The sequence below is a fragment of the Macaca nemestrina genome, chromosome 2 (assembly GCF_043159975.1).
Source record: "Macaca nemestrina isolate mMacNem1 chromosome 2, mMacNem.hap1, whole genome shotgun sequence".
Classification (NCBI taxonomy): domain Eukaryota; kingdom Metazoa; phylum Chordata; class Mammalia; order Primates; family Cercopithecidae; genus Macaca; species Macaca nemestrina.
In genome coordinates, this window is record NC_092126.1 from 125964632 (window position 1) to 125989848 (window position 25217).

General features: G+C 39.8%; 1 protein-coding gene across 12 annotated transcripts in view; it reads right to left on the bottom strand.

Annotated features, from left to right (window-relative positions):
• The window catches only part of LOC105483175 (calcium dependent secretion activator), a 491506-nt gene that overhangs the window by 20615 nt on the left and 445674 nt on the right, over positions 1-25217 (bottom strand). For all 12 annotated transcript variants that reach the window (XM_011743930.3, XM_011743979.2, XM_071092026.1 and 9 more), the window contains one exon: positions 19163-19270. In XM_011743930.3, coding sequence (XP_011742232.1) covers positions 19163-19270 — 108 coding nt within the window. The remainder of the gene's footprint in view (positions 1-19162; positions 19271-25217) is intronic.

The following is a 25217-nucleotide window of genomic DNA, read 5'->3' on the forward strand; positions in this document are numbered from 1 at the left end:
ATCTCTTTTGATTATCCTCCAAGGCCCTGCTGCCTTGAAAGAAAGAATCTAACTTAGATGTCACAATTATATCTGTGTTTGCCTGTACACAACATAACTTCTGAAACTGCGCAGTGTCTAAGAAATTAAATAAAAATGTAACCAATGGTCAAACCCTGAATGAGAAACGGAACATGGGCCAGATACCAGCTGCTCTAATACCCCTGACTCAACAGCAGGACCTATCACAGCAAAATCGGGAAAACTGGATTTTGTGACACGTTACATAGAAAAGTTTTGTGGCAAACATCAGAAGCTGACACCTTACTTTCTGCAAGCAAACCAGGAAACTGTGATATGTAAGAGAAAAGGAATGGCTCTCTTATGTACCTGAATTTCTCAGTTCAGACCATTTCTTTCTTCAAGAGACATAAATAATGAGTCCAATGTGATTAAGCCCCAATCAGCTTCTAATCAGGCCTTGTCTGCCACCTGGGTCTCCCAGGGCAGGTGTGCAGTTTGGACATGAACAAACTGACCACTGTTAACAATATCTTTTTCTGGGGCCTATTTTTCTCTGGATATGTTGGGGGATTTATTCATAGGCCTCCCTGTGCATTGAGAAAATGGACCCCCATGCCCTTAGCCTCCATCTTCTCAAAGGAACTTACTGTTTTGAGAAAATGTATGGTTATAATCTGAATTTGCATTTTCAAGTCATCTCAATCTATTAAAGCTCAATTATGTCAAAAACAAAATTCCAGTCTTGGTGGCACATCCTACCACCCATTATCCATGTGAGCAGTGGGAATAATTTATCTGAAAACTATTCTCTGATATGCATACAAGAACTTAAGATGTAGGAGAAGGATTCAGCGTATGAACTGAATTCAGATTGTTCACGAACAGCATCTGCCCACTCCCCTGATCGCTTCTTAGGTATGGGAACTGCATTTAGAGTGAACTGCATTAATTCGCAAGCAGATTGACGTAAGCAACTGAATAAGGAATTTGCATACCATATAGAAATGATTATAGAAATCATACTCTAAAATAAGGATCGTATCTCATGTACAGAACGGAAAGATAAAGTGGAGTGCCAACTTTGCCGTCTTAAAACAGGGTTGGTTAATCATATTAGGGCTAATTTCATAATTTGCACACATTAAACTTTCTAGAGTCATGAATCATTAGAGTTTTGTGAGCCAAAGTTGAAGTTCTTACTTAGGAAAATTCAAATTGACTTTAGGGTGTTGGTTTCCTGGGCTGAGGTGGTTTTTATCATTACTCTCAATATACGAACACATGGTGTACGTATGTACATAATTTCCAGGCTATTACATGGAAAAAATTCAGGTGACTAGCTAAATGGAATGCTTTACATCAAACCACACAGCTGGTTTCCAAGCAGATAACGAAAGGACACAAATATACCATCTAGAAGGTACTGTCTGGAATCCCAGAATTTGAAGACAATAAGGCCCAACAACTCTAACTGGGTTAAGAACACTTTCCAAAGTCCTCTAAGCAGTTTTGAAATTAGATCTATTTCAATTCAGTGAACATGAGCTCTTTGGGGAATGATTTCTCATAAGGGAAGAGCATGATCTTTTTAGGAGCTGGATATGGCATTGAGTGGTTTCCAAAAAGCAGTCAACATACAAGGACTGGGTGCAGGGACAGTATTCAGATGGTGGCACAGGAGCTGGGCGGGGTGTTTGGTTTCGGAGGAGAAGGCAGAGTGGCATAAAGGCTGGAGGAGGGAAGATGGCAGCAGATTGGGGAGAGCATGGCAGGCAGCACAGGCGGATGGAGAGGGCATCTTGATCTCTTAGGAGGAAACATTTGGGTGTCCATAGTGACTGCCCAATTAAGGGAGTCTAGAAAACAGGTTCTGATGCCTGGGGCCCAGGAATGAGGAAAATAAAGACAAAGTGCTGCTTTTTAAAAGTTAACATGTGTTTTCACGATGTACAGCTGGGTTCTGCCTCCAATGGCGCCCTTTCCTCTTGCTTTATTTTTACTCTCAGGAAACCGTATTCCCCTCTTTCTACTTCTCACTGCATATGACTCTATTTTTTTTCTCTTTATGGGAGGGAGAATGAACACACACACACACACACGCCAGATCACTTACCCAAACCTTACCCTGGGGAGCCAGCCATCTCACTTCTGTAAAAGGCACAAACCTCAGACCATTGTCCTTATACAAGATACACATTCAACATGCTGGGTGCCCTCGATAGCTACAGATGGTTTGGGATCCACCAGCCAGGAGGTAAGAAGTCTGCGTCAGGTCCCCCATTGAAGTGTTCAGATGGGTCTAGGGCCTGAGCACAGAGAGTTAAACCATAAATTAGCCATGAGTTAATATGTGAGGCCTGGATCACTCTGCCTTGCCGTCAATGCTTCCCGTCCACAAGGCTCCCTCCCCCTTCCTCCCCACAACCCCCACCCTTTTGAGGTGACAGAATAAGAAATTAAACACTTGTGGGTTCATTCGAAAGAGTGAATGAAATTGAATAAGCTCTCAGTACTTGAGGCGCACAGCGAGCGCCTGAATGGGGCAAACCTCCTAAGTTGAATGGAGTGTCTTTTGGGACCAATTTGTCTCTTTTCACTCTTTATTCTTCCCTTTTTGCTGACAGATGTACAAAGGCGGAACTGCGCCGTGCAGCTTATCCGCATGCACCCACAGCAGCTGTCACTTTTGTCGAGCAAGTTAATCAAGCAAATGCCACCATATCCCACTTTCTATAAGGAACAACATGTTATAGACAGTAGTCTTGCTAGAAAGAGACTTTATTTTAACTTTGATTGGCTTGGTTCCCCCACCCCTCCCGACGCTTCCCCCTTTTCCCCCCAAAGGAGGGGGAAGGGGAGACTTTGCCCAAGCCAAGGATTTGGCTATGACAATGTCAGATTTCATAATAATATTGTGTGTGAGGCTGGAGACGCATTTGGAGTTCTTTCCTAGGGACGGAGGGATGCCCCGGGTCTGGATTTTTTTGGAGTGTGCTATTGTTTGTGCTGGACTGTTAGGCTGCTTGTCTCAAGTTATAAAAAGAAAAGCCGAGGGCAGAAAATAGTATTACGCCACGAATGTCTTGGATTAATTTTATTCTTTTTTCCTTTGTAAAGCAGGTTGTGTTATTTACATATTTCTTTTGATAAGCCTCCTTGCCCAGCCAAGCTTACAAAGACTGTGCTAAATACATAATAGCATTTCTTTGTGCATCTTGTCGTTAGTGAGTTCTTTAAGTTGAATGCCCAAATTTATTTCTAATGTGCACCAACAAATGCAAGCAGGCCTCCATTTCTCTAATTCTGTGTAAGCCAAGTGGGGAGCCTTTACAAGAATTCCCTCACGTCCACATCCACTTACCCTTCTGCCTCAGTTACCACTATTTGATGGTGTTCAGAAACCACAGGCAAGAGTGAGCTTCATTAAACGGTACGCAGTGCTGACCTCAGCCACTGCCCCTGAGCCCCCAGCCTGAATGCCAAAACCAGACGTATTTTGAATAAACAAACTCTTTAGAAACAATGCATATAGACCACTTTCCAGTGGCCAAGGGATTTGCCACTTTTGAGAGTTGGCTAACAGCTGACGATCTATCTGGTAAGCTCTTTAAAGTTTCAAGAGAAAAAAACAACTCCCTTTTTTTCTTTTCTCCTTCCTTCCTTCCTTTCTCTTTCTTCTCTTTCTTTCCTCTTTTCGCTTCCTTCCTTACTTTTTTTCTCTTTCATCACCTTGTCACATTGTTTAGTGTAAGCTTTGGTTAGAAATAAATCAAGAAAGGACTTTGGTGATACCTGATCACAAATTTTCACATTGCTGACATCTTTAGGCATTATTGGATAATGACCATGTAATGATTTAGTTGCAACTCCATTTGTATTATGCACAGATTGTATAACCATGTTATTCTACAATTGTTGATTACTCACCTCCCCTCTCCATAAAGTACTACTAATCTGTGAAACCTCAGAGTGCCATTGAAAACTTAGCTATGTAGGTAGGTTAACAGAGTCAACAGTACCTCATTGGAAAATCTTGAGCACTGTTGTTTAATAATACCACTGTGTCAAGTTTTGCTTAAGGAACTTAAGTTGCTACCCTAAACCATTTATCAACTGTCTGGGATGTAATGGTATTATGTTACCATCATTTTACTCCCCAAAATAAACCACAAAACTTTATTCTTATGGAATAAAAGATCTTAGATAGAACACAGAGGGAGAGATAGACTGAAAGCTGAGACCCACCCCTTAGTTAGGCCTAGGTAGAACTAGATTTTGCAGCATATATGGTATGCAAGATTCCCTACTACGCTCTAGTCTCTTTCAGCTGAGGATGGGGTTTCACCCTGAAGTGGGTTACAGAAGTGCTTTCTGGGATAATTTTAGGACCAGGGTCTGATGGTATTCATAGAGCTTGAGTACAGTGACCATGTCCTCACATTCATGAAAAGACCTGCCTTAGTGGGGTTGAATTTTCATTAAGGGGTCTCTGTGATTAGCTATGCAACGCCCATCATTGTTAGTGGACAAGCTGTCACTAACAAGGCATGTTCTAGATAGAGGGTCATAGAAGCACAATTTCTGTCTTATATCCTGCAGTGGTGCCATGAGGGAAATAGTGATTATGGCAAGAACCCCAGTGGATGAATTTGGGACACATAGCACTTGGTATAGTGAGGGCTTTTAGGGGTAGGGAGAACATATTTGAATAGTGTAAAGTTTTTGCCTAGGACATTATAGTTAAGTGGCTACTCTTGTGGTCAGAAAGAAAGAGGTTGGATCTAGGACTGACTACTTTCCAGGCTTCTGAATTTGGCGAAGTCTGTCTGCCAGTTAGTAACCCAACTTCTTCATCTATAAAAACCTACCTCACAAGGAGATCATGAAAATTACATGCATTATTACACTTAAGTGTCTAGAACAGTACCTGGTACAGAGTGCCCAGTGAATATTGGCTCTCAATGGCCTCAATACATGTAACACGGAGATCACAAAGGTTCCTATATCCTAGGGCTGCTAAGAGGATTTAAAAGAAATAACATGTTTAACAAGATGGTGCTATTATCTCTAATGTACAGTTAGGAAAATATATATTTAAAAAACTCTAAATAAATGTTATAATTGTTATTATTAAACAGTCATTCATTAGAAACTTCAATTAATTGGAATCTTTCCTCCTGTTTTCCTCTTAGGAGAATGCTGTCTTTTTTTCTCCCCCTAAAAGCCCTCTGTGGGATTTGTATCAAAAGAGCAGCTTTCAGAATGTGACTTGGGCTGACAAACACTGTAGCCCCATCTTCTAGAGGCACAGAGTATGGCAGAAAGAGCACTGTGTTCAGAGTTGGGGAAATTATTCCTGGTGCAATTCTGGATAATTCACTTTTTTTTTTTTTTTTTTTGAGGCAGAGTCTCGCTCTGTCGCCCAGGTTGGAGTGCAGTGGTGTGATCTCGGTTCAGGTGATTCTCCTGCCTCAGTCTCCCGAGTAGCTGGGACTACAGGTGCCCGCCACCACACCCAGCTAATTTTTTGTATTTTTAGTAGAGATGGGGTTTTACCATGTTAGCCAGGATGGTCTCGATCTCCTGACCTCGTGATTCGCCTGCCTCGGCCTCCCAAAGTGCTGGTATTAACAGGCATGAGCCACCGCGCCTGGCCCAACAGTCCACTCTTTTAACATCTTCAAGACTGGATAGCGACACTTGGGGTTAAGTAGTGTGAAAGGTCCTAAAAGGTCTTGACCCAGAGAATTAGACTCAGCTTCACATGCTCAATAAGGTGGAAAGCAGAACTAAAACATTTACAAAATTGTTTCAAAAGTTGTCGAAACAGAAAAGGTTTTCTGATGAATCTTCAGATTCACCAAAAAATCAAGTAGGCCAAAGCGATTCATTCCCCATTACATGAACCAGAATACTGTATTTTCAAGGCTTACAAAAAATCAACTGACAATTGCAAAAATCTACAGTGAGATTCTTTAAGAACTTAATTCACGTTTTTGAGTTAGAACTGGAAACCAAAAATATACTTGACAAAGTACACAAGATACTATGAGGGCTAGGAAGTCACCAATACCTATTTAACAAATGGTTATTGAAGCTTACATATGCCGGACACTAGTGGTGAATTAAGTAGACAATAACAGTGCTCTCAGAGGCGGGGATGAAAATACCATAGTTTCAGAAGAAAGGGCCCTGAGGATCTGGGCAAGTTCATTTTGGACCTCAAGTTTCCTGTCTTAAAATGAAAATAATACTATCTCTTCCCATCTCTTCACAGTGTTGCTACAGAATAAATAAAGTTATGAAGTCTTGTAGGATACAAAGTAGGAGGGTATTAACAGAAATAAACATGTATTTCAGTATCTTTTATCCTTAAAATCAGGGTTCAGTCACCTCAGCACTATTGACATTTTTGCAGATAATTATTTGTTATGGGGGGGCTGTCTTGTTCATGGTAGGATGTTCACCATCTACCTATTTGATGCCAGTAGCACCCTCCCGCCACCAGTCTAAGCTGTCTCCAGACATTTCCAGATGTGCTGTAGTGGACAAAATCACCCACAATGGAGAACCACTGCTCTAAATTAGAGGTTCTTGACCAGATTAAACTCTTGGAACTTATTTTAAAAATAGACATCTAATCCCTACCTTAGATCTACTGAATCTGAATATTTAATGTACAACTGGGATTAGTACATTTTTAAAATAAAAAAGTGTGTATGTAGTTCTGATGCACACCTCAGGTTAAGAAGCAAACATTAAAAGACAAAATGACACATATAATATAAAAAGAATTTAGCCCTCAAGGTTCTCGAGCAGCAAATGCCTACAAAGCAGATACCTACATGCCTAGATCGGAGTCATCATAACCGGGTTGAAGCCATCCTTTGTTTAAAAGTGAATAGTGTAATTTCTGAAGGAATATTTCCAAGGAGAAGCCCTGTTAAGGCTAATGAAGATATGGTGTTGGTAAGTCAAGGATACTCCCAAAGGAAGCGATAATGTCTCCTTGCTTAATGCCTAAGCATAGACTCCTACCTCTTTCGCCTCCCCAAGTCCTAGACATCTTTAGATCAAGCCCAGTCCTGTCTCCTGGGGCACCTTCTCTGAGGCTTCCATCTCACTGGAATCTTACTGTACTCTTCAGCAATACTGCGGTACAACTGAGCGCTCTGCTATCTGGTATCATGTTTTCTGATCATTTCATCACCAGTAAAGATCCCTGTTGGTGTGGAATGTATGTCTACTTTTCTCTCTGCTGTAAAGCCTACCTTAGTATTAGGAAAGGGTGTGGGGTGTGTGTTGTTGTTGTTTTAATTTTAATTTTTTAGATAGAGTCTAGCTTTGTCACCAGGCTGGAGTGCAGTGGCATGATCTCAGCTCACTGCAACCTCCGCCTCCCAGGTTCAAGCGATTCTCCTGCCTCAGCTTCTGGAGTAGCTGGGATTACAGGCACACGCCGCCACGCCGGCTAATTTTTGTATTTTTAGTAGAGATCCACCCACCTTGGCCTCCCAAAGTGCTGGAATTACAGGCTTAAGCCACCGCGCCTGGCCATGTGTTGGTTTTTCACACCGCTACCACTACTGATGACAAGAAGAAGAAGAAGAAGAGATATTCATGGGGTCATTTCTATGTGCCCTGCACTGTGGTTTGTGCTTTACAGGCATCACCTCGTTTAGTCCTCCTAATTAAAAAAGCTACCTACTGTTTTTATCCACGTTTTTTTACAGAAAAGAAAAATTGAGTTTTAGAGAGGGTAAACTAGCTTACCTGATGTCACACAGCTAGTAAGTGGCAGACCCAGGAATTAAACTTAGGAATATCTGACTGCAAAGCCTATACTCCTAACATCTGCTTGATATAAAGAAACGAGTCCCTTGAAAAGTTGACAGGGTGACCGGGCACGGTGGCTCACGCCTGTAATCCCAGCACTTTGGGAGGCCGAGGCAGGCAGATCACGAGGTCAGGAGATCCAGACCATCCTGGCTAACACGATGAAACCCCGTCTCTACTAAAAATAAAAAAAATTAAAAAATAAATTAGCCGGGCGTGGTGGTAGGCGCCTGTAGTCCCAGCTACTCCAGAGGCTGAGGCAGGAGAATGGCATGAACCCGGGAGGCGGAGCTTGCGGTGAGCAGAGATCAGGTCACTGCACTCCAGCCTGGGTGACAGAGCAAGACTCTGTCTGGGAAAAAAAAAAAAAAAAGAAAAGAAAAAGAAAAGTTGACAGGGCACCTTTCAGTAGAAGGAGGCTGTAGTGACTCATTGAACTGACAAGATCTGAGTTTTTGTTGAAGCATTAATGCTCCATGGGAACTATACATGGGTAAGCGTTAAGTTCAAGCTGACGAAATTAGGTGTTAATGATTCTTTTTACTTTTTAGCTCCTAAAAAGATGTTTTTGGAAGACGCTTGTCAAAAGGATTTCTGAGACGAGTTTCTGAGATATCTACCAGGTAGAATATCCTTTAGAGACAGTCACTGGAGTCCCACAGATCATGCTCATGATTTAAACTCAAATAATCCATTCACTAAAGACAAATGATTTGTGTAGGTGGAAGTATCATCTAGAGCGTGGTTTTTCAATCTCTCTACACTATTGATATTTTGAGCTGGATCATCCTTTACTGTAGGGGCTGACCTGTGCACCACAGGAGGTTCAGCACTGGCCTCTGCTTGCTAGAAGCCAGTAACATGTCCCCAACCCCCAAGCTGTAGCAAACAAGAATGTCTCCAGACATGGTCGAAAGTCCTCTGTGGGACAAAAATTACCCCCCAGTAGAAGCACTAACTCAGAGTTCCCCAAACTAATGAAGCGCCTAATAACTGAGTCTTTTCTCTTTAACATGATGATTTCCTAGGCCAAAGACTGAATTTTCTGAACAAAAGGGAGTGATATTTCTCTTCCTTACAAGATGATTTTAAAGAATTTCACTAGAAAGCAACTCATGCATTTAACTTTGCTTACTTTACATATTATTTGTTCTTTTCTTAAAAAAAAAATCTTTTTTTTCTACACAAATAATGAGAGGGGCTTTATACCTTGGTTGGCATACAGATCTGGTAATTAATAATACTCCCATCCTGGGCAAGACCTGGAGCTTTGTTGGTATAACTGGCTTTAGTCCAGGGATGGTCAGAATGGAAAATTCTGCCAAAGGCAGTCAAGGCAACCCAATATGGCAAGTGACACTATCATTGTAAGCCTTTTGATACAGGAATATTCACACTGGAGGCAAATCACTAGATTCTATTAACTGGATTTTTAGTCAACTCAGCAGGAGTTTAACAGAAGAACAGGAGGCTGTTAACTGTTCTCTTCTGAATTGGGAATTTGGAATGAATGAAGTATTTAAGTTGAGCCTTCTTTTCAGGTTTCTGGACACACAAAAATAATTTGCAGCCACCTGGTGGAAGCAAGCTTTTTTTTTTTTTTTTTTAAATCAAGGTCCGGGTGGAATTATAAAAAGGAAAGGAAAGAGAAGTAATCAAGGGAGGCCAAAGCGGGAAGCTGTACTGCTGATCTAACGTGCTGTTCCAGTTCCTGTGGCTCCAAGTGGGACTATTCTGGATACAGTGAGGGGAGAAGAGGGTCCTGGATGTCTCACAAGCTTTTCCCATCATGGCATGAAGTCCTCCAAACATAATCTCCTTCAGAGACTGGCACAGGCTCCCAAGCTAACTCCCAGATGGACACATGGACTTCTTGAGTAATCATTTTAACAATTCCTAAGCTCGACTTTGTTGTTGCTACCTCATACTCATCATGTTTTTGTGTGATAATGGGGGTAGCAGAGGGCTGTATTACATCCAGAGAGGAAGGGCTACCTGTACACATTTAGTGGTAACCCCATTTCTAGCTTGTGCAGATCAGTGGTTCTCAAATGGGGATGATTTTGCTCCCCGGGGGAAATTTGGCCATATCTGGAGACATTTTCTTCATTTTGAAAAGGACAGTGGCTGCTACTGGTATCTAGAGTAGAAAACAGGGATGCTGCTCAACATCCTTTAACACACAGACTAGCACTCTACAACAAAGAATTATCTGACTTAAACTGTCAGTGGTACCAAGGATGAAAAATTTTGCTTTAGAAGTATTTTTGAAAATGAGTATCGTAATCTTATTTGTGTGTAGTAGAATCATTTTATCTGCTACCACTGAAATTTCTGAAAGAAAAAACAGGAAATATCAGACTGCATCACATAAATATTGTTTTATAAACTTTTGTTTCGTGTGTGTGTACATACAATCTGGGTTTCGATGTAAAATTTGTTTCTTATTGTGAGTTGGGGCAAATAAGTTTGAAGTAATTGATCTTGCCCACTATTTGTCAAACTTTTACATGCATTTGAATCAAAGAGACTCTTGTTAAAATGCAGATTCTGATTCATTTGGTCTGGGGTTAGGGCAAACTTCCAGATGATGCTGATGCTGAGGGCCTGTGGATCACACTTTGAATAACAAGAACCTATGCAAAATTTAAATTCATTCATTAAAATAATTAGAGCAGTAACTATGTATCTCGGTATTGATTGTGAAATCTTTTGATACCCTATCTGGAGCCCAGCAGGAAGAGAAATAGTTACTTGTTTAATAAATGAGAAGTATTTGAGGATTTAGCACAGCTCGTCTCCTGCAATGCAATGTGATAATATTTGTTCCACAAAATGTGCTTTGGCTACTCTGTGTGTTTGTGTGTGTGTGTGTGTGTGTGTGCGTGCGTGTGTATGTGTGCACACGCATACTTGCACATGTGTACTGTGTTTGAGTCTGTCGCTTACTGCTTCCATGCCATAAGTCTGCCATAAGAAAAAAAAAAAAACCCTGTTCTAAGACACAGAAGTGTTGTGTGGGTCATGTTAACAAGAATACTGTGACCTTAACGTAACAGAGCAATCAGCTTGGCTTCTTAGAATGATTAATGGAACATTCTCCTCTGGAAAGGAAAACAAATTAACTGTCTTCACCAAATGTCTTCTGGAACACAGAAAGCTGTTCTGATAAAGACACTTAGCAAAACTCTTCATTGCCTACAAGCTCCAGAGAAAATTCAAGACTGGCTTTTTATAAGGTTTGCCCAAAAGTAAAAGAGATCTATTTCTATGAATGGCTTTGGAAGGAAATAGCTAGATTTGAAAACCACTTGAAGATATGCTACAGAAATGTAAATCTGTGAGGATACCAACAAAAACTCCTCAGTTTCTTTTGGATAGTAATAACCCATTTAACATGATTAATCCAAATCTGTTAATGCCCCTTATCTTTTTTGTATGCAGGATTGCTGAAAGCTCAAATTACCCAGGCATGCAGTGAAGCATTCCCAAGTCCATGTGGAATGGAAATGTGTTTCTATACCTAAGACTCCAAAAGCAAAGGAATTAATTGTTATCATTTACTTGTTATTGTGAAGCCCATGGAGAAGAGGGGATTGACATTTGAATAGTATTCACTGCAATAGCGCATCAGAAAAGCACCAAAACACTCTGTTCATCTCCTCTCATCTAATAGAAGAGGAATTATCAAATCTGTTAAAAGCAGATTTGGATGGTGGGAGGTAGAGAAAGCATGAAGACACTGGGAATTTGAGTGGCACTGGAGGGCATAAGTCATGAAAATGAACTTGGATTGTTTTATAATTTTAGCTTGGAAGTATCCTGAGGTTCACTTCCAAGAATCCAAACAGAGCTTAGATTGGGACTGAATACACGGTGTTCCTCTGCCAAGGAAACTTAACTCCCTAATAAGATATATATCTTACACAAATACATATACATACATACACACCCTATTTTAAAATATATATCATATATACGGATACCCGTTAGGTAACAATATTTAGTAGGTAATGTTACCAATCCAGGTGAGTGATGGGCTTCTTATTTCCCCCCCCACTTGCCTCCAGTTTCTGTGTTCTTTTTGGGAAATGACACTCTGCAGCTGTAATGCATGGCCTAGGGCATGACTTAACTGCCAGAGTTCACTTCGGGGCTCAAAAATAGGTGAAAGAATCAACTGTCTCTTCTTCCTCGAACTGCCTTTCCCAGTTCATTTGGATTAGCTTTCCGGTTTCAACATACATAATCTCACAGATTCTAAGGGATGTCCTAGCAGCCTGGCAGACATGCGCTTTAGCTTCATAATTGAGGATAGAGATGAGGTCACAGTTCAATTAAAATTTGATCTAAAGAGTATGGAAAAGCTCAGCTTCAGACTGATTTGGAGGGCTTAATTTCAGATTGATAACCTGAGGGAAAATCCCAGGAGAATTAACAAAGAAACCTTCCCAATAGTATGGGTATGTGTGTGTCAAAGTCACCAGTCTAATACTTCAAAGCAGTTACAGTGACACAAGAAATGCTGGACTGTGACCCTCTGATTTACCCACCCAGCTCAGATAGCTGTGCCTTACTCCAGTAAATAAAATCTCTGTATATCTTCACATGGCCACCTTGTACTCTGGCCTCTGTGAGTTTCTTACAGTTTAGCTCCCCCCTCAATCTTTTTTTTTTTTTTTTAAACTAGCTTCAGAACTTTTCCTTACATACAGTGAACAGCTTAAAAAAAAAAAAAAACCCTGGTTGAATTCTGCTAAGTTACTAATTATGTTTAAAAGAACTACTTGGTTGAATTCAGCTTGATTTTTTTTTTTTTTCTCAGCAAATCAGTTCTATGTTTAGATAGTAATAAACTCCTCCAGTCTGCAGAACAATTGGCACGGCAGTCCCTATAACAAGTCAAGATCATGAAAAAAGGGCCAGTGCTAGTTCAAAATAAATTTAAGGGGCATCACAACCTTACCCTGCATCAAATCCTGGTTTGCACAAATGAGCTGTAAAGAATATTTTGGGGACAAGTGGGGAATTTTGAATACAGTGTATTAGAGGAACATTTACTGGCATGGGAAATAGTGATCATCAACTTTAAAAAGCAATTTTTTTGCTTACTCATTTTAGAAAAAAAGTACACAATATATACATAATTACATAGAAAAAGATAAAAAAAAAACCCACAGATAATAATCTGCGGGTGTTGGGAACACAACATTTTAATCTTCTTATTTTTTGGTTAGCTATATTTTCTAAATGTCTACAATATACATATACAGCATCTTAATAGTAAAAGGTATTAATTATTCCCTCCCTCCCTCTGCCCCCACCTCCCAAAACCCTGAAGTTCTGAAGGTTAATTCTGATTTATCTGGCAATGCTGTGTAGTTTTGTTGAGGGGGTAGAGCTAGGTTATTTCAAAATCACTTGAAAGAACAAGTAGTTCTATGAGATGGTAACGATGATGATGATAAAAGACTCATTGAATTTTTAACTATGCCTATGTACACTCATTATATCATTTTGTCCTCACGAAAACTCTAAGAAGCCAGTTTCTTGACAGATGGGGAAATTGAGGCTCAGGGAGGTGAAATAACTGACCCCAGGTTAGAAAGCTCGAAAGTGGCAAAACCAAGTTTCCTCCTTCTGTCTGTCTTACTTCAAAGCCCCACTCCTGACCATCACTATTTAGCCTGTTTCAGAAAGATGTTTTACCAAAAGTGAAAAAGGTACCAGGCTGCTCTACATCAAGCAATTCTAAGCAAGCTTGGGGTTAATGTCTTAAAGTGATGGGGAGACTCTTATAGCACTTTAACATGAATATGAAGCTTTGCTTAACAAGAAAAAAAAGAGGGCTGGGAAAAGCATTTCCATTTTGATGATGATGATGATAGTGATGATGATGATGGTGGTGGTGGCTAACACTTACCAATGCTTCCTCAGAGCTCGATGCTGCAGATGCATATGGCATTTCACCCTCATAATAACTCCACGATTATCATCCCTGTTATATAGATGAATCAGCTGAGGCTCTTAGAGATTAAATGCCTTGTTCAAGGTCACCCAGCTAGTAAGGATCAGGTCTGAAGGTTCCAGAGGCAGGGCCCATGATCACTGCACAGTAAGTCCCATTCAGGGCACTCAAGTCTGCTTATTGCTTAGAGAGGAGATAACTCACTGTCTCAGTGTCTAGAATGCCATATGCCTTGATTTTCTTTAATCAGCCCCTTAGAAGTGCAACTTATTATATTAGTGAATCCTATGTACCTCTCCCCACTTCATATTTTTGGAAGTGGTTTCCCTTACCTGGACAGTTGGTGATATACCTTGCAGATACAGTGTCATGCTCTCCTTGTAGCCTACTATTCGGTACTTTCATCCTCCAGCAGTATGATTCCTACTTTGATCGATATATGCTCACAGGTATAGTGCTTGAGTAATTTAACAAAGTTGTTAAAATAAGGTTATCTGTGCTTTCATATATAAATATAGCAAATATATTTTAATAGGCAAAGGTTTCATGTTTCAAATTACCCTTTTCAAGGGAAACAGTCATACTCAATTATTGTTCTGCCACATAAACTGGACAAATACACGATCTGAAAATGGAACAGCAAATTAAAATCCGTGCGAGGCAAAGAATACCAAGCAGCAGCCCCTTCCGAAGCTGACCACACTGCCTGATTAAGTTCTTATGAGGCGGTTTGGTAAGAGGTCCTTTCCTGATCTGATAACTGCCACGGAGAAGCCAAATGCAGAGTCAATCTGCAAATACTTAATCCTCCAGAAGGCAGATTAAGTGTATAATTGACCTATATAATCCATGTATCATCTCCAGTCAAATGTTCCCTGGGCCTGGTTCACAACGACACGGGGCCTGAAGAAAGCCAGCGCGGATGCGGCATTACCACCAATGTGGATTCCATCCAAGTTTGAGATGGCTTTTTAATCACTCATCTCTGAGCCTGTGAGGTTTAAGCAGATGAATTCACCCTAAGCACATCTCTTTTAATCCCGATTTTCTTCTCAGTCTGTGTCTTCAAGAAGTACAAGGAGGAAAGAAAATTAATTTTTTTTAGACCTTGAAATCTTAGGTGCTTCTCTTGATGATCTGATCTCTAATTTCAAAAAGCATGCTTTTATTTTGGGGAAGATGTTGAATTAATCACTAGAGAAGGAGGGAAAAGCCATCTGCATGATTTATGGACACTCCAACTTTAAATCACTGTCTTCAAGTTATTTCTTGAGCTTGTGCTTTCCTCTGTAGCTGCTGCTTTAGGAATATGGATATTATTTCATATCCATGTTTTATATTTTATTTGAATGTCAGCAATAATTTTCAAGAAGGCTAAGCTGCCACTTGAGTCTCATAGCAGTCTGATCTTCTTTTAAAAATTCAGCATCTTTAATATATTTGAATTCATTGTTTTTATGTATATTGGAATATTCTCTTGCTTTAAATCTCAGAATGTTTTGTTTCAAAATGTTATAAACTGTTATTTTGTAGCAACTGAAAACCATATACAATTATACTTTTTTTTATGAAAAAATTATAAAAACACAGATAAAAGATGTACAGCTGCACATCTGAAATATTATGGGAAACAGTTTGCCGATTCTTTTCTGATCAGCACTTTGTCTTGGATTGGTTAGTTTTTTTCTTAGGTGTGTTATCAAGAAAGTCATTAGTATTTTATAGAAAGACTAGGTAAACCAATCATATTAATAGACAAAGAAATCTTAACTGCAAAAGCAACCCAGTTAGGTAACATTAGGTCCAAATGTATTTCTCCAACAAACCTAAAGAATGCTTGGTTAAAAAAAAAATCGGTGAAGATGAATTTGGAAAGCCTGTTCTTAAGTTACGTAATAAAATAGATAAAAATGCAGAACATCAAATATAGAGTCCCAAATGCTATGCCGATAATCTCCCACAAGCACCCACTTCCAGCCAAAAGTACAATGACGTGGCAAAGAGAAAACTAGCTCAGAGAGCACTGGGTAGGGGCCTAGTTAAAGCAGAAAATGCACCGTTAAATGACCAGCTATTAATCCAAATATTCTCAAATACAAACACACACTAAAACCATCCAGCCTTTTCTACAACGGCACACTCAGAAGGGCAAAAACAGGAACAATACCAAATAGCAACAACTTAAAGGACTTATCAGGTAAATAAAACTGAGACTTGAAACACAGTTAAAAACACAACAGGAACTCTCAGAACATGCCTCTGAATGACAGATGCCAGCAGGAACTAAAAACCAGAGAATGACACAACAATCAGAATCAACAACCCCCAAACAGCAAACAATCTCGGAGATATATATTTTTTTCTTCATTCAAAATGTTAATTTGCTATTATTCATTTTTGCCATTTATCAAAATGCAACGATTTGGAAGAAAAATCTCACAGATCAACAAGTCTTTCTCAAAAGGTTTCTGCCAATTGTTTAGAAACTTGCCCCAGGACCACTATCATTAAGGAATGGGATTTAAATAATAAGTTCATTTGCAGCAAGAAATTTAGAGTGGCAGCTTTCACAGACCCTTCTGCCTTGATATTCCTATTCCCTTGTTTAGCTTGGTGGACACACGAGTTTTGCAGAGCATATATACAAAGAAATAAACACCATGCTTGAGGAAACAGAAGCCGAAAATAATCAAACATGTTGGTAATCTGATGTTTTGCTGCTAGATTATAGAAAAACAGTAAGTACTGAATTAAATTACTGAGGCTGCATGGTAATGAAGCTTTTTGAGAAGCTCTGGGTTGTTAAAATGACAAATGTTTTAAATCCATGACAGATTCAATAACTTTTTTGCACTACATCAGTTAGGTTGCCTAGCACCAATATTCTGTAAATTAGGAGATCAGGTTATTTAGAAAGTAAGAAAGTAAATGGCAAAGAAACTTGTTATATCTAAATAAGCTCCTGAAATTTTTTTTTTCCCCATGGGGCCAGGAGTGATATGCAGTGAATGACTGTAACAGTTAAACCTTTACAATCAAATATACTCAGGACGGTATAACTAAGACTGTGTTGGGAAAACCAAATTGGGACAACATCAGACTAAATTGTGGGGGTTTCCACAATGTTACTGATGCTATTTTATGCTGGTCAGTGGAATTCAACAAGGGAATGGAGGTACTTGTGAATTTTTGTATGTCGCTAACTATAACTTGCTTTTGGAAAAAAAAATATTCTCAGTAATATTTATTTTCACTATTAATTTACATTAAAGGCTGGAAGGCTTGAATTTTGCCTGTGGTCTTCAACAGTCAGGCAAGTCCAGTTTTATCATCTGTACTAGCCAAGGCTGTACCTTTACTTTTTAAATGAAGATTTGGTTGCACTTTCCTTTAAGAAGAGCCACAAAAGAGATAATTTGCCTTGCTGCCTTCAGCAAGGCTACCTTGCTTGTACTTCTAATTTTTTTAAAAATGAAGTGACAAGCTAAACTGCAGATTAAACATCAAATTCAGTACTAGATTTAAGTGTTAGAGAACACAAGGTTATTGGTTATTCACACACACTCACACAGTAACACACACACACACACACGCACACACGGGCCACATAAAACTGAGAATCGGAAGATACTGATCAAAGGAAAAAAAAAGGCAACCTAGGCATTGAAAAGAACAACCCACAGGCTTCTTGAAAATTTGTGGTTTGAAATTTAATTCAATGGAGATGGGCAGAGTGTCCACACTCCTAACTGCAGACCCGAGGGTCCTGCCTGTCTCTGTTTTCAATGCCTATTGGATGGTGATTGTGCCCCAGACATTCTAGGCTCAGTACTTTCATATAAGGCATGCAGAGAAGGGGGAGGACCCGCTGGTGAGCTTTATGCATGTATGAGGCATTCTCAGTGGATGTGGGTCATGCTAGAAGATGTACACAGGAAGATTATTTGATTCTAATTCATGCCACTTGATATAATGTGATAAAACATTTGACATGAGAGATAAGTTCCATTTTTATCTGAGAGAGGACGGGTGGGAATTAAAAAGTAAGAAGGGTTTTATTGAGGAAAGGTGATGCAGGGGAAAGAGAGGTATCAAGCACAGAAAGGGGATGATTGGAAAAGAAAAAAAAAAAAAAAAGAAAGGAGCCTTTCAACACACGAGGAAAGCAAATGAGCTGGAAGACAAAGCATATAAAAGTCAGAAGCCGCAGAATCAGAAAGCGGTGCCAACAATGAGCTCACTTAGCTGTGGAACAAAAACACACACACATACACACACACACACAAACTCAATATAAATTGCTGAACACAATCACAGAAAAAAAAAATAGAAACACGGATTCCATAGTAGACCAAAACATTAATGTTCGCATTGGCACTAAAAATATGGAAACCTGGACAGGAGGAGCTCACGTTTCACAAGACAGAAGTAGGCTGCACACTCAGAGCCACAGGGAGACAAGAACATCAGCTTCCATGCACTCTGGCCGGGTCTATACTGGCAAATTCAGTGGAAACCCGAGACGAAATATCGGGCTAAATTAGGTAGCCCCATCTGCTGTGGCCTGAAAGAGACAGGCAATTTGAGACCAAAGCAGATTTCTTTTTTTTTTCTTTTTGCCTCAGTGGCTTGCTTTGCATGCAGATGCAGTCCCAGTGGAAATAAGATTGCTCAAAAATTATTAACCCTTGGTAATCTGCATTTTCTGAAGTTTGATCTGGGTCCACAGCCCAATGTACTCATTCTTTGTACACCTGCTTCTCGTAAATTTTCAGTTGGGTGGGTGGGCAGCGGGCACCATGGTTTAAAGCTGCAACTGACTGAGCAACTGTAATGTAAGTGTTTGCCGAAACCCAGGGTAAGGATTTCGAGTCTTCCAGGAACGAAATTATCTTTGAAGTGATAACGATGTGACATTTACTGCACATCTGCACGCCACAGCTGGTGTCAGGGAGGCGCCACCCCCAGGAGAGGGAATTGGTCTCAGCCTCCCTGATGAGAACATCTCCCTAAAGTGAGGCCAGATTGCAAGGAGGAAAACCATGACCAAGAAAGGTCTTTGGCAGTTAGAGAAAGCTGCCTCGCAAGCTTCGTGCAGGAATGAGCCTGCTTGCCGAGAGGCTGTGTGCCGTCCTACGTATCACACAGATTGGGACTGAGACACTGCCACACCAGAGTGGGTTCAGAACAGACACAAGACAGATAAGAGCCTAAGGCAGAGGGAGAGGAGAAGATTTAGTCTGAATCAGAACCAATCCATTTTCTCAAAATGTGACTTATCCTCCTGTCGCTTATTTTGTCACATTTTGGAGAGTCTCCTCCTTGGTTTTCAAGGAGGAGAAGGCATTTACTTACATCAAATAACCTTTCTATGTACATCTCCTCATTGACCTTATCACGCAGGACATCCTGAGAATGGCGGACGAAAGTCACGTAGGCGTCGGCCACGTCCATCCCAGGTTTCTGTAAAGAAACAGGAAAACATGAAAATGAATTTTCAGACAGCCACTCTTCCCTGTTTACCATTCACTTTTACCCTCTACTTGCCCTCACACACTCTGAGATGCTTCTGCTGGATCACCTTTGTAGGCATGGGATTGCTGTCCACAGCCTGGGCTGGTAGGAATTGATATTAGAACTGCTTCCTCTTTCCAGAAATCAAGCCTGGCTAAGAAGGGCATTGAGCTTGTAGGATTTTGTAAATATTTTTCTATGATTAATTCTTTCCTGGCAAATTTATCTAATGGATAAATCTTTACTGCATAACTCAGAGATGTTCTCTGACTTTGCCTTGGATTGAAACCCCCATTAAAGAATACCCAAACATACTGTTTTCCACTGTCCTTAATATATTATCAGAAGGGTGATGGAACTTCCCATTCCTTTTTCCTCTTTTAAAAACTTGAGAAAGTACTAAGTAAAAAAAAATTGTATTTCAATCTATACCCCTTCCTACTCAAGTCTCATTTTGTGTGTGTGTGTGTGTATGTGTGTGTGTGTGTATAGTTTAACCTGAGTGGATATAGTATTTGCTAATTAATTAGTTCACTCAGAGGAGACACTAAACAATTTGTCTTTGCTTCCAGTGCAGCCTTAAAGTCTAAGGATTAAAAAGAAGAAGAAGAAAAGAAAAGAAAAGGCAGGGTAAGGAGGAGAGGATTTGATTTTTAAATAAATCAGATTTTCCGGAAAGGTAAGCAGGTGGTTCATCCTGCAGTTAGGAAGTGATTTATTGTAGGGAATTAAAAAAAAAAAAAAAAAAAAAAAGATAGAAAGAAACTCAGAAAGCACACTGCTTGAGATGTCACAATCAAAGTTATCTCCAAAGAAACCTATTAAAACACTGTAATATAGGTCATTAGGAGAGTGGCCACAAACCCCTCAAATTTCCACAGTAGATATATACGTTTGCTAATAACTAAAAAGATTAGTTTTCATTACTGTGATTTACCTTAGATCACAAAGTATCATTTCTCTACTAGACGTGACTGTCAGGCACTGTAAATTGAAGTTAGTTAACACTTCTGTGTAATTTCCAGGGTGAAAATGAGGAAGGTTTAGAAACAGTAGGACTGTATTTTTGTTTCCTGATACAAAGCAAACAATTATCAAGCAAAGGGCCAATGCTTGGCCCCTGGGATGCTAGTAACATTTCTTAACACCTGCTGAAACAATGACAAGGTATTAATTTGAAAAACAATGAGGACAACCCAAAGCCACAGTAGTCAAGTGTTACACTTTCAAGCAATTTTCAGCGAATGGATTGAGCAGGTTCCATGATGGTCCTATAATTGTTGCAGTTTTGTTATACAAAACAATAGAGGTTCTCCAATGAGAAGTAAGTGATAGCTATCAGTTCTAAGCAGGCACCTCTCTCCTTCTCTCCTTTTGGCAACTGCGCATCAAAGGCCATTCTCAGTAGGGATGGGGATCTCTACCTGGGGGACTTGAGAAACTCATTATTATTGTTTCCATTTCTCCCCTGGTGATACTTGTGGCGATATGGCCTTCTCCTGGGCACATGCAGCCGTCTTAGAGCTAAGGTGCAAAGTCAAATGCTACAGATCTATCAGTAACCCAAAATGTTAGAAGAAACAGTTATCTACAGTGATGTGTATTTGCACCATTCCTTCTCTTTTCACAAAGTTTCACTGTCTTCCAAGGGGCATTTCATTCAAGTTTTAAAAACTCTGATATTTTAAAAAATCAGTGTGGTCCATCTTACCCAGGTAGTTAAGAAATTCCATGATTTGCTCTCTTATGACTCTTTTTTTTTCTTAACAGCACTTACCAATAGCTGATATTGCATTATATACTATTTGTTTGTCTGTTGCCTGTCTTATCCCACTAAAACATAAGCTCTATGAACACAGGAACTTTGTTTGGCCTGTTTTCTATTGTATCCCCAGCACACAACATGGTACCTAACACATAGTTGGTGCCCAGTAAATATTTGCTGAATGGGCAAATTCAAGAATGAATGAGAAAATCCTTTCTCCACCTCCTTTTTCAAGCTCTTCAGTCACACTGCATGGAATTTTACTGGATCTCCCACAAACTGGAATTTGTGCATATCATTTAAACTTTTCTGTAAAATAAGAGTTAAAAAAAACTTCTCTGGGCCTTAATTATGCGATCTATAAAAATGGGATTACTAACAGCTCCCCTACTTACCTCTAAGGACTGTTATGGTCATCAGTTAGAATCGTATATGTAAAAATGTTTTGAAAGCCATATATTGTAATACAAACATGAATTACTATGATTTTTCCCGCATAGTATTATACCATTCCACAGCCTTACCTACCTTTAGAATCTACTCTAGAACCAAGAAGAAAAGGGGGCCTCAGAGGAGCTAACGTCAAAATAAAAATGACAAAAATCTCAGCACAAAATATGTGTAGTTTTCTCATAATAGAGTCCTCAAGCTCCCACTCCCATCCAATTCCAACAAGTTTGGTTTCCATTCCTTGATGGAGCAGAAATAGGGAAGAGGAGGGATTGTTTGAAAAAACTGCAGATAAGAGAGAGCTATCATTTTTCCTTATGCCTGACCGTGAAGGAGGAGGCTGCCCAACTGCAACACCAGACATGTAGACTCACCAACCGCTGGGGTTTGGGACTATCGAGGGCAGGGGCAAGCCTCCCCTATATCTCGGGAGGCCCTACAGGGAAGCGGGTCACTATGCAGCCACTGGGGAAAGACACGGTCACAATGGTGATCCTGGGTCATTGAGGAAAGATTATAGTCAGTACCCTGTTTAAAAAGGCAGGAAGGATGTATAACACATTTTAAGTAGATTTCCAATCAAAACAATCAAAATAAAAACTGTTCACAAACAAGCTAACCCCTTCATTATAGCTGAAAAATATACTTGACCAGACAGCTGATACTATTAAATTATGCTTTTATATCATAGTGCTACCTGCACACAGTGGGACAAACTTTTAGGTGTTTTTAAATATCTCATAATGACATTGTATATTTTAAATGTGGCTTGGATAGACTGATAGAATATGACATAGATTTTAGAAAACATTTAAACAAATATCTGTATAGTTAACTGCATCCATGTACGGAAGACATAATTTGCGAATAAGCTACTCTGTGGCTCAGGAAAAGAAGACCATTTTAATCTGAACTTGCCCCTACCAGAATACTTCTGAGCTTGAGAAAAATGAGCTCAAATTTTCAGCATCCTAAGTCAGCCCTAATTATGAATGCAAATCTCCTACATATACCAATGGGTCAAAAACTATATCTAAGACAAAGACATATGCTTTGGGGATTATGCAATGTTTTAAGTGACTGGTACTAGCACTTCCCTCCAGTAGTGTGGATAGTTAAGAGACAAATCTCAAAGGTGACTAACTGCTAGTGTCCACGTGGAACTAAACCACTAAGTGTTCTAACAAAAACCTCACAGGGAAACAGGTGAACTCAGAGACTTCAGAGGTAGAAATGAGTTGAGAAATGATTTTATCTGAAGGTTCTTAAGCCTGACTGCAAATTTGAAGGACCTGGGGAGCTTTAAAAATACTGATGTCTGGGCCCTGACCCCCAAAGATGCCGTTTCCATTTTGTCTGGCAAGCAACCTGGGCATTAGTGCTTGCAAAAGCTCCCTAGGTGTTTCCAATATGTAGCCAAGGTCAAGAATCACTGATTTAGTCCATTAGTTTCCAAACTTGTACTATGTATCAGAATCATGTGAAGAACTTAATGGAAAGCAATATCCAGGCTCCACCCCAGAATGACCGCATCAGAATCTCTGGAGGTGAGGGCCTGGGACTCTCTATTAATAAAACAAAAACAATTATGTGCCTATTAAAAAATAATAAAATAATCATAAAAGCTAAATAAGTTAATAAAAACCAAACCAAAAAAACTTTTTTTTGCTAAGTATTACTGCTGCACATTCTGGTTTGGGGACTGCTGACTTAATAGGTAATAGTTGTATGCTGGTAAACTGGCTCTTCTTTTTTCTTTTTATTTTGAGATGGAGTTTCACTCTTGTCGCCCAGGCTGGAGTGCAATGGCACCATCTTGGCTCACTGCAACCTCCGCCTCCCAGGTTCAAGCGATTCTCCTGCCTCAGCCTCTCCAGAGGAGGTAGCTGGGATTACAGGCGCATGCCATCACATCTGGCTAATATTTTGTATTTTTAGTAGAGGCGGAGTTTCACCATGTTGACCAGGCTGGTCTCGAACTCCTGACATCAGGTGATCCACCCACCTCGGCCTCCCAAAGTGCTGGTATTTTAGGCGTGAGCCACTTTGCCCAGCAAAACCAACAACAAAACAAAACACCCTGATTTGTAGTGCTTGCCAGTTTGCATGGTGTAAATACTCCCATCAAGGCTAATTGTGAGCTACCAATGTGCTCTCATTGAAGGCAAAGTTGGAGAGAGATGCACATAATTGACTCTTGGGAGCCAGTGCTAGCTACTCTACCACACCCCTGGAAGTGCAGGCTTTATGGTCCAACTGACAGCACCTGATCTTCACACTCCGCTTACTCACCAGGTGACCTTGGATATGCTAATTAACCTCTTTGTGCCTCAGATTCCTCAGCTATAAAACAGAATGATAATATTAACCCCCTCCTAGGATTGATTTCAGAAGCAAATGATTACTATTATCTACCATATATAAACAATGTACATATAGAATATATTTGTATTATGTACTATTGTTTTCTATAAAATTATTTACTAAAAGGTTTATTGTAATATTATTAGCTATTAAAGTATATGTTAATCAACTTAAAGTTTAGCTTTGTCCTAAGTCATTAATAGCTGGTAAAAAAATACTTTTTCTAATATGCACTAAAATAATTACCACTATCCAAATCAAGGTGTTTGTTTATACACTAACTGAAATTATCTTGCAGTATGGCAGAATTTTTAAGGGCATTGGCTTAAATCTCAGCTCTTCCACTAACCCGATGTGGGGTCCTGAGCAAATTAACTTCTCTGTGCCTTAGTTTCCTCGTATTCCTCATATTTAAAGTGAGGTTATTGTGGAGATAAAATGTAAACTGTTCTAGTGAGTGCTTTATCAAGCTTGGTTGTAGGAGCAGTAATAGTAGTAATTATATTTTGTATCACCAGTGGTAAATGTACCACATTTTGGAACATGCTGCATCAACTACTTCTGCCCTCCAGAGTGTGAAAACTCTATTAATTCAATTTGCTTCTTCATAGCCTAATGGTATGGTTGGGCTGTGTCCCCACCCAAATCTCATCTTGAATTGTGGTTCCCATAATCCCCAAGTGTCGTGGGAGGGACCCAGTGGGAGGTAATTGAATCATGGGGGTGGTTACCTCCAGGCTGTTCTTGTGATAGTGAGTTCTCAGGAGATCTCTTGGTTTTATAAGTGACTTTTTCCCTTTCACTCATTCTTCTTACCTCTGCTGTCAAGTGAAGAAAGACGTGTCTGCTTCCCCTTCTGCCATGATTGTAAGTTTCCTGAGGCCTCCCCAGCCATGCTGAACTGTGAGTGAATTAAACCTCTTTCCCTTATAAATTATCCAGTCTCTGGTATGTCTTCATAGTAGCATGAAAATGGACTAATACACCTAATAAGTCTTCTAATTTAGCATAATTAATCCATAAACACTTAATGAGTACAGATCAGGGCACCCTGCATTTTGATATGGAGTCCATTTACTGCCCTCCCATCTTTATAATAAATCTGAACCTAGCTTATAGGAATTATTAGATTGAACCATATGAAATGGCTGATATTTGACTTCTTTGACCTCACCAATATGCCAATTTCATGTGATTCAATCTAACATAACCTGATGTTAGTACCAATGACTGGATCAAGTTTCTTTAGGTGTTTGGGCCTTATCTATAGGACACCTGTTCAAACCTGCCTGAGGATACCCCCTCTGCTCTGGATCC